The 11014-nt window shown below is 33.7% G+C and overlaps 1 protein-coding gene across 1 annotated transcript; it reads right to left on the reverse strand.

The window, feature by feature from the left end:
- Positions 1 to 292: 292 nt before the first annotated feature.
- copz1 (COPI coat complex subunit zeta 1) lies at positions 293 to 10129 on the reverse strand. Its single transcript, XM_022677067.2, has 9 exons — positions 10023 to 10129; positions 8991 to 9059; positions 7823 to 7904; positions 7633 to 7724; positions 7473 to 7528; positions 6797 to 6874; positions 6481 to 6532; positions 5482 to 5520; positions 293 to 1414 (listed from the first exon to the last, which is right to left on the reverse strand). Exons 1-9 carry the CDS (start codon positions 10038 to 10040, stop codon positions 1367 to 1369), a joined length of 534 nt encoding a protein of 177 aa, XP_022532788.1. The 5' UTR covers positions 10041 to 10129; the 3' UTR covers positions 293 to 1366.
- Positions 10130 to 11014: the final 885 nt, after the last annotated feature.

Raw genomic sequence — 11014 nt, forward strand, 5'->3', positions numbered from 1 at the left:
AATTATTATATATTTGACAAATACAATTTTGTTTGATTTGATATGACTGTACCTCCACATTCAAAGCTGTGCTTTCAACTGTGTGCCAGGAGATGGCGCTCTTATCTTGCTTTAAACTCCCTGCCTGTGGTTTTGTTTCCATGCGTGATGCATCTGTTAATGAGAAAAATAAAACAATTTAGATTTAAATAAATAAAAGTAATTCAAGTAAAAACGAGGAGAAGAGGAAACCAGAGGAAAGAATAAATTCAGGTCAAATAAAATAAAATAAAAACAGCAGCACTGGAGCACATAAGGAAACAGTGGGTTTTATTTCAGGATTACAGGATGGGTTTGGGCGGCCGGACCACTGGAATGTACATGAATCACATTCACTGTTCACACTGTGTTTCTCGTACAGCGTGGATATCTATCTCTCTCACACACAAACACACTCAACCCCAACCGGAATGGAATAATCAGAAAGTCCCTGGTACTTTTCCTTAAAGGGCAAGTTCACCCAAAAAAAATAAAACAAAACAAGAAAAACAAAAAAACAGAATAATAACCGGCTCTTTATTTACTGAACCACTGGAAGAAAAGAGGAACTGGCTCTGATCCAGTGGTAAAACACTTTAACACACCTGACTTACCTTTACCTGAAAATACATTAATATACAGCTCTGAAAAAAATATTAATATAAGTGCACCTAAAAATTATGAGTTTCTTTGATTTTACCAAATTAAAAACCTCTGGAATATAATCAAGAGGAAGATGGATGATCACAAACCATCAAACCACCAAAGTGGCCAAAGTGGCCTGAATTTGTGCACCAGGAGTAAAGCAGCATAAAGTTATCCAAAAGCAGTGTGTAAGACTGGTGGAGGAGAACATGATGCCGAGATGCATGAAAAAAAACTGATTAAAAACCAACCAGGATTATTCCACCAAATATTGATTATTTCTGAACTCTTGAAACTTTATGAACATGAACTTGTTTTTTTCTTTGCATTATTTGACGTCTGAAAGTAAAAAAAAGGTAGTTTATAAAATAAAACAATGTTCATTTTACTCAAACATAAACCTATAAATCGTAAAATCAGAGAAACTGATTCAGAAACTGAAGTGCTCTCTTCATTTTTGTTTTTTTCAGAGCTGTATTATAAGGAGTCTGAACAGTAAATTGTTTAATAATAAACTGCTTCAGGGCTCCATGTGAGCTGACCTGTGTCCTTCTATCATAAGACTCAGGACCAGTATTTTCACAGCACAGAGAAAAGTGTGGAAAGTGTGTAAAGAAAATTGTTAAGGAGGTATGAGTGATGTGAGGAGGTGGGGGTACATGCTCCGTGTTCTTCTTAAGGTGGACTCTTGATTTTATTGGTCCTATCGCAGTAAAGACCACTTAATCTGCTCTTTCGCCGACTGCAGAACCTGAACACAGAGAAACAGAGAGAGAGAGAGAGAGAGAGAACTGAAATCACAACTTTTAAAACTCACACAGGCATTTGGATGGTGTGGCGCAGTGGATAACATTCAGTTCCTAATCTGGGTGACTATTAGATTGGGAACTGTTAGATATGGCCCTAAAATATATCATCACAGTATTTTCTGTGTTTTTTTGCGGTAACAATAGTGATATGACAAAACAATGAAGCAAAAAAATAAAAATAAAAATAAATAAATAAGAATACACTACTGCAACAAAATTTAAATTTTATTTTATTATTGCACACCATTACTGATAACTGGGATATTAAAAAAATACAAGAATTTTATCAGATTTGTAACAGAAGTCAATGATCCAGAATTATTAGTCATGATACTAAAAATAATAAAGTACTCCAAATATCTCCATATATCCAGGATTAAAGTAAAAAAAACGATACTGGACAGATATAATCTGTCTCTAGTAGATATATAACGAAAAATATATCATTTGATTCTGAATATCTGCTGATAAAGAGTCCTGATCTGATACTTTCACAATTCAGTAAAAAAAGAATGAAAGAACACGTCCAAGTTTTCCCTTAAGGTTTTTTTTTTGTAATTTTTTGTTATTATTAAAACACCATAAAAAAAAAAATAATAAACTTGTTTACTTAAGGAATGTATCTAGATATTACCCATAGTGATTGCTCAACCAAAAAAGCCAATTAAAGTTCAGCCAAATCAGCTTTATATCCTTAGATTTTAGATGTTTTCTCTGCATTATTGAAGCATGCCATTAATTTGAACCTTCTGAAACAGATGAACTAGATGATCTTTTCCACAACCACATGATAAATCTTTATATTTAACCCTAACTGATGCAGAGAGTAGCTTCTCATTTGGTAAAAAAACTTTATATAAATCATCCATGCAGTAACTATCCAATGGGAGGCTCATTCCCATTTACCTCATTGCATCATGAAACTGGACAGTGAAACTCATTATGACTAGCTGTGACAAATTTTATTTAAAATAAAATTTATTTATTTTAAAATACTACATCATTTACTCCTCATAAAATTTCAGACAAATAAACATTGGATTCTGTGCTGCACACTGCTTAATATTTCTGCTATATTGTCCTCCATATCACCAAGCCAACACATTCTGAGCACTAAATATATGAGAAACAGTGAAGAGGATTATTTTGCTACATTATGATGAACTCTCTCTCATCTAAATCTGAGCTGCATGGTGAGGGCAGTTACGCTGCATTAGGATTAACGGTCAGGAACAGGCTGTTTATTTGATAAGTGTTTCCTGCACTTCGCTCTCATTAATAAACGCAGGTACCTACAGATACAGATCCCTCAAAAATCAGCTTCCGCGGCGCGAGGCTAACGGTGCTAACTGAATCTGAACACACTGATGCTGCGCTGCGACGCTAAAGCTCAGGGTTTTATTTACAGCGTCGTTACGCCGCTCGTTCATCAGCGAGGAGACGAGGAGCTTTCCGAGCTGTGAGACCTGCAGCTCGCCATCAAACACCAACATCAACATTAACACCTCCACGATCGAATCATCTCTGACCCTAAACTATCACCATAAACTCATACGCCACACTTAGAAATACATAGTATATATAAAGCCCATTAAGAACAACAAACACAAAAAGTATGGGGAAAGTAAGTATTTGATATCCTGCTGATTTTGCATGTTTTTCCAACTATAAAGAATGAAGTGATCTGTAATATTTATCACACCTATCCAAGTAGAGACTTTCAGTATTAACTCCACTCGATATGTTTGGAAGAAGAAAAACAGTGCATAAAAACTAATTGGCAAAAACAAGTAAAAATATGTATAATCTGCCAATGGGGTAAGCAAATTTTTTTTTTAGTCAGATTTCTAAAAAAATAAAAAAAAGTCTCAAAATGAGTGATGTAACACTTAAGGCAAGCAAAAATCTGGCTTAAATTCGTACACAATTATCAGAATAACTTGACTGGTGACTTTTTGTGATTATTTTGAGTCAAATTACTTAAAATAATTAGAAAGAATTGAAAAGACTGAATCAGATTATAAACCATTCTTAAAATAAATAAAACAATCGTACACTTACACAATGCTTAGTAAGACCAAAAATGTTATCAGAGAAATAAATACGATATATTGCCTTAAAATCACATGATTTTACTGCAAAGTGGAGAGGATGCTTGCACCATATTGAAAGGAGGGTGGATGAAGTCATGTAGCAGAAGATTTTGTCCAATAACCTCCTTCTGTCAGTAAGGACATTGAAGAGATGTGCTGTTTGGGTCTTCCAGCATGACAATGACCCGAAAAACACAGTCATGGCAATTAAGGAGTGGCTAAGTAAAGCCCTATCTGGAAAGGATTCGTTTCTCAGGGGGACGTCCATGAAAAATATTTCACGATTCTACTCAGTGATAAAACTCCTGCATCCGGACTGCAATTGAAACATGTAACATGCAAATTAATTATTAAAAAAAATCATACAATGTGATTTTCTTGTTTCTCACAGTTGAAGTGAATTTACGGTAAATATTAAAGATCTCTCCGCTCTCTTTGTAGGTGGTAAAACGTGCAAAACCGTCAACGTATTAAATACTTATTTTCCGCGCTGTATATAATAATAATATATGTTTGCTCTGTATGTAAAAGTTGCTGTTTGAGTAATGCAGGCACGAGGGAAAATATCCAGGAATTAATTAATCATCTTAATTCGAGAAAAGGCTCGGTAAAGTAGAACCATAAAGCAGGAGGACGAGGAGCGGCATTAATCAGAGGCGCGGGAGGGATGCAGGCAGTCTGTCGCAGGCCTCTTAAATGAGCCCATCAATCAGGCTGCTCTCGCGCCTCTCGCGGCCGCGGGGAGCCGCCGCTGCCAGACAGCCGCCAATAATTAGCCATCATGCTTTACATGCGGCAGCGCAGGAGGTGCAGGAGCGAGGTGAGGGATTCTGGGGCAGGATCCCAGCGGCACAGCCCAGAACACACCCAACACACCAAACACACCAAACACACCAAACACACCAAACACACCAAACACACCAAACACACCAAACACACCAAACACACCAAACACACCAAACACACCAAACACACTGCCGCGGACTGATCTCACCAACGAGGAGCACAACACAACACCACTGGTAAACAACCGCTACTGAACCGAGACAACAGGAAAGCAGAATACAGAGGAGGAGAATGGTCATTCAGCAATATTATACTGGTTTTTCAATATACAGCTCTGTAAAAAATGAAGGTCGCACTTCAATTTCTGAATCAGTTTCTCTGATTTTACTATTTATAGGTTTATGTTTGAGTAAAATGAACATTGTTGTTTTATTCTATAAACTACAGACAACATTTCTCCCAAATTACAAATAAAAATATTCTCATTTAGAGCATTTATTTACAGAAAATGAGTTGCAGAAATGTTTTAAAAACATCTTGGCATCATGTTCTCCTCCTCCACCAGTCTTACACACTGCTTTTGGATAACTTTATGCTGCTTTACTCCTGGTGTAAAAATTCAAGCAGTTCAGTTTGGTGGTTTGATGGTTTGTGATCATCCATCTTCCTCTTGATTATATTCCAGAGTGTTCTCTTAATATATATATATAATTTTTTACTTAATTTTGTCCCATGTTTTCCCCCAATTTCGGAAAACCATATTCTCCACCCTTTCATTAGGATTTTCTCAATCACTAGTAATGTTCCCAAAACACCAGGAGGCTGCTTATACTTAAAATTTTCAATTGATTAAATTGGTTGTTCTGTCCTATTTATAACAGAACATATTTATAACTATTTTAATAAATTGTTACTTTTTAATTGTTTAATTGTTTGGTTTTATCTTTTACATTTTGCTAATTTATTTAATTAATTAATTTAATATAAAATAAAGCTGTATTTGTTGGTGTGAAAGGTGCTATATAAAAAAGGTTTATTATTATTAGAAGAGAGAAAGAGAGATGGATAGAAAGAGAGGGTGAGTGTGTGTGTGTGTGTGTGTGTGTGTGTGCTGGAGAGTCTCCTCTCACCTGAGTGACGGTCTGTTCTGTCAGAGGAACGTCGTCGCCCTGTAGGAGATCAGAGATGATGAGTTGTGGAATTCATCAGCTTCCAGTCGAGCTTCTTACTCATTTCTGTCCTCCGTCATGCTGTCTTATCTACTGAATACTTAAAATCAAATCTAGCAGCTCTACCAGCAGATATATTAATAATAATAATAATATTCCTCCACACCGCACTGTCAGAGAACTAACACTGATATACAGGAGCACGCAAAAGTTCAGACACAACCGTCAAAAACTTCAGAAAGCCTCTAAAAGGCATTTAGTTAAAGAGAAAACTTTGTTTCACCTGTTTTTCTAAAGAAGGATTAGAGTATTATTTTGATTTTATCCACAAAAATACTGTAAAAGAAACGACAGTTTAAAAGAAAGTGTGGAGGTCAAATATTGGCTTGGAAGACTGAGAAAACTTTCATGAAGAACTAATGCTAGAACTGTTTAAACAAAACTCTCCTTTAAAATGCAAAAATATCAGTTTTGAATTTGTGGTGCACTTTTCTACTGTGCAGCAAAACCTGCACAAACACAACATACAGCAAAGACTCATAAGAAAAACTAACCACACCATTGAAACTAGACTGATCCATTTTTTTTTTTTTAACAAATCCTGTTGACTGATTAAGAAGAGTTTAGAGAGTGCTGAATATCTTTGAAACATAAACTCTCAAAAAAAAAAAAAAACTGTTAAGCATGGGGGTGGATGATTCATGCTTCGGAACTGCAGTGTTGCAGAATGGGCAAAAAATCATCCAAACAAACAATGAGAACCAAAACCTGGCTACCAAAACTGGGGGCTACTCCTTGTACTTATTTACTTGTGAAACTGTAAAATTATAAAGCTGTTTAATTTTACACCTTATTTGCTTGATTATAACCAGTAACACACATTTTAAACGGACGCCCAGGTTTTTGCAGGCCACTGTACATAAATGTTTTAGATAGGAATAGTAATAATATCACAGTTACCCTCAGAGCCACTCTGTGGACCACCTGCTGCGGGTCACTTTCCAGGATCACACTGTCAGAAACAGACAGACAGAGACAGGTTAAATACAGCACTCAAATACAGCAGAAAAAAACATTTTAGTACCTGTTTACATTAATTAATCTGATTACATTTTTAATCGATCAACACCACTACTTTTTAGATTTATTAAAGTTATATTTGGCTGATATTAATGTTTTTTGATCATTTAAAATAATGTAAGTGTGACAAAAATGCATTTTCACACCACCTTTCAATAATATTTAATATCTCTGATTCTGACAAAAACACACTTACCCTCCATCTACAATCTCATCCACAGCCAGGAATAAACCCTCCATATTTTCGAGTAAGGCCCTCTTCTCCACATTTTTCCTGTAAAGAAAAGAATTATTATTACAATTAAAATTTAACTGAGAAAGCTCAAATTACAGAATCTACAAAAATACAGCTCTGGAAAGATTTAGAGGCCTCAGTTTATCTGATTTTGCTATTTATAGGTTTATGTTTGAGTAAAATGAACATTGTTGTTTATTCTATAAACTACAGACAACATTTCTCCCAAATTACAAATAAAAATATTCTCATTTAGAGCATTTATTTACACAAATATGGTAATAATGCAAAAAAATAAAATCATATTCATAAAGTTTTAAATAAAAGTTCAGAAATTAATATTTGGTGGAATAATCCTGGTTGGTTTTTAATCACAGTTTTAATTTCATGCATCTTGGCATCATGTTCTCCTCCACCAGTCTTACACACTGCTTTTGGATAACTTTATGCTGCTTTACTCCTGGTGTAAAAATTCAAGCAGTTCAGTTTGGTGGTTTGATGGTTTGTGATCATCCATCTTCCTCTTGATTATATTCCAGAGGTTTTTAATTTGGTAAAATCAAAGAAACTCATCATTTTTAAGTGAAAATTTTTTTTTTTTTCCCAGAGCTGTATATCACAGAGAATTATTTCATACCTCAACATCTGACTCAAGGAGTCAAACAGGCAGTTCAGCACTGACATGAGCATCAGCTGTATGGAAAAATTTAATACAAATTAATAAACTGATTGATGTGTTTATTAGACAAATAAATAAGAATAAGTTTAAGCTAAAAGAATCAGGTTTGAGCTGTTACCTCGTTCTCATGTGAGCTCCCGATTACATAGAAGTACAGATCTATGTTGCTCTTATAAACAACAGTAAGGCCTTCAAGCAGAGCGATTTCACCTGTTAAAGAGAAAAATCAAATCAAGATAATTATAAAACTGTGAAAACTTCAGAACAAATAAACCGTGTAGTAAATAAACGTAAAAAAACTGTCTTACTGTCTGTTCTGTGCGTCTTGTTGAAGATGTTCTTCTCAAAGGCCTTTTGTTCTTTAACTGTGGGGTAGGTGTCGTCATAATACTGAAACAGAGGTTAATCAGAGAGACGTTATAAATAAAACGTACAGATAAAACCATCACAATCCTTTAAAACAGCTCTGTTACTCAGATTTACAGTTTCTTGAATTTCTAAAGTGTGTATACCCTTGAATGTATTCACATTTTGTTACCCAACAACAACAAACCATACAAAATAAATAAAGTAAGCTATTTTATTGAGATTTTAAGTGAAAGAGCAACACAACAAGTAGCACATAATTGTAAAGTGGACTAAAAATTACTTCACAATTTTAATCAAATAAAAATCTGAAATCATGTTTATCCCTTTATCCCATATAAAATAAAATGATAAAATCCAGTGCAAACAATTAAGTGATTACCTTAAAAAAAATCTCCAAATTAGTTAAAAGGTCTCATTACATCGTTATTTCATTTCTTGTGTCTCTAGTATGAATGAATACCATGTGAGCTATTTTTTGTGGAAAAAAAAAAAAAGTGCTCCGGTGATCCGGTATAACACTGCTTTAGTCCGGTGGAAGAGTGGGCGGGAAAAGAACGATAGGATTACAGCCCTTGCTTATGAATATTCATACATGCAAACATCACCTCTGATTGGCAAAGTGCATCGGACAACAGTTAGAAACGTCTTTACAATGTCACATGTTACTTTAAAACATGTGTAATAATGCCCTGCTAAGTGCAGTTCAGCCACTGACCTAGTCTTAGTCTCTGTAAAACACCAAATCCACCGGAGATCCTATTTAAACCTATAGTTACTTACACACAGAGGTGGATAACAGAGTCCAGGTCCGGAAAGTAAAAATCCATCAGGGAATTTTACTTTTAACTAGTGTAAACAGAACTGTTCTAAACACCTCTCAATTGTACTTGGCTGGTGGTGTTTTTTCCTCCATAGACTAATTCTAACCATTTGTTTCTTAGCTCTGAATTACTGGGTAAAGTATATAAAACACTGATGTGTTATTCGCACAAACAACACAGGAATGAACTGCATGCTGCCTGTGGGCGGTCCCGAGCCAAAAAAAAAATAAATACAATCAGAAAGGAGTGAGGACTGGAGTATTATTACTATTATTATTTATCTTACCTTAGCATAGAGTCTTTCTCCATCATTGTCCATGATAAGAACTGCTTTTACGGTGTACAGAGAGGGCTCCTGAAACAGCAGCACATGAATCACGCGAGTTAATCAGTAAACAGATTTATGAGTTAATCTAATCTACACTCGCGTACACCAACGTATTAACAGGCAAAGGTTGTGCTGAGAATTAGGCAGCAGGAATGTTAAATAAAATTAAAGTGAAACATGAAACAATATTTTAGAAAAGTAAGAATAATTGATAGAAAACGCATAGAAAATAATTAGCGTTTATGCATTACAGATTAAAGATTCTATCTGCAAAATTGTGAAAATTAAATCCAGATTTAAGAAAGTAAAATGGCAATACTGTCACAGTCAACAAATTTTCTTTATTATGAATTTTAAAGAGCAAATCTCATAGAAAACAATGTTTTCCTCACTTTAAATAAAAAGTTAGTTTTTTTATTTAATTATTTAATACCCAGTCCATGTATTCAACTTATATAAAAGTCAATAAGGAGCATAAGTTTTATACACTCATTATATTTACCCTAACTTCCAAGCTAAAAATACTAATTACAGATTTTTAGTAATATAAGCACACATAGATAATTAACTAGATATGGATGCAAACGGCTTTAAACTAGCTAAGCTAACTAATGTTAGCATGTCTGCCTCAAAACAGCTTTAAAAAAAAAAAAATGTGTGTGCATTTAAGAAAATAAAGCTTTCCTCTCAGTAAAGCTTCAGAAAGAGAGAATAATAAGTGTAAAAACTAAGTTTTGGGGTTTTAGAATTAGAGGATTATCAGTGAAGGTTAAGAAAGAGAGAATAATACTTTTATAAAGTTATTTTGGGTGTTTTTTAGAGGATAATCAGTAAAAGCTAGTTAGTTAGCTCTGCTGCTGCTGTTGTAGTAAAACACTGTTATTATTAATATTAAACTCCACAGCAGCGATTGCTGAAGCTCCAGTTCTCACAGTAAGAGATAATACAGCTCAGATAATATTAATAAATACAGTATTGTAATAATTATACCAGTATTAGCGGCTCCATCCTCGCGGTTAATCAGCGGAGCTCCTGCCGATCCCAGTGCTGTCCACTTCCGGCTGTGACTGAACCGGAAGTGACCTTGCGTTTCACTTCAAAATACAGGTCCGTCCAAAATATCCCTAATACGATGGCGTATGAAAACAGTACACTTCAAGATTAAAGTCATAATAAGTTTGTAATATTACGAGATTAAAGTACTACAAACATAAATCTGTAAAATATTACGAGATTAAAGTCATTATATTACGAGAATAAAGTAGTAATATTGCGGTAAGGTTAAAATCGTAGCATTACTAGATAAAAGTAGTAATATTACAAGATTAAAATTATAGTATTACGAGAATGAACTTGTAATATTATGAGATTAAAGTTGTAATATTAAGAGAATAAAATCTTAATATTATGAGATTAATGTCATAATATTAAAGGCTATTATTTGGTTTGGTTTGATCATCCTTAATGTGGTTACCCTTGTAAAAGAAAAAAAATATATATATATACATATATATATATATATATATATATATATATATATATATATATATATATATATATATATATTAATATGTATTTAAATACACACTAAATGTACTATTTTGGAACAACTTATGGCAACTTAAATATATTTCAATTGCAATTAAAATATATTTAAATACAACATAAAAGCATTAGGTTGTGCTTTTGAGTGCTTTTTTGTATAACTTCTGTGAACTTAAGTAGATTTATAGCTTGTGTTTTTTTAAACATCATGTTCAATACACTTAATGTATATTGTAAATACACTTTATACAACTTGAAAAAAAAAACTATAAACTATAGTGCACAGTAATTAATGCCACTAAACATTTTTTTTTCAACACAACATTTAATTTAAAGCATATTGCTTAAAAAATGCATTTTATGGAAATACAGAGAAGGTATATTAAATAGAAAATGCAGAGCCTAATCTGAACATACATTTAATGCTCTTAAGGATA

This window comes from Astyanax mexicanus, chromosome 13 (assembly GCF_023375975.1).
Source record: "Astyanax mexicanus isolate ESR-SI-001 chromosome 13, AstMex3_surface, whole genome shotgun sequence".
Classification (NCBI taxonomy): domain Eukaryota; kingdom Metazoa; phylum Chordata; class Actinopteri; order Characiformes; family Acestrorhamphidae; genus Astyanax; species Astyanax mexicanus.

Coding starts and splice junctions, on each gene's coding strand:
- copz1 (XM_022677067.2), bottom strand. Junction 7,905..8,990: donor GAGAAAGACTCTATGCTAAG/GTAAGATAAATA, acceptor CCTCTGTTTCAG/TATTATGACGACACCTACCC. Junction 7,529..7,632: donor GGAGCTCACATGAGAACGAG/GTAACAGCTCAA, acceptor TTTTCCATACAG/CTGATGCTCATGTCAGTGCT.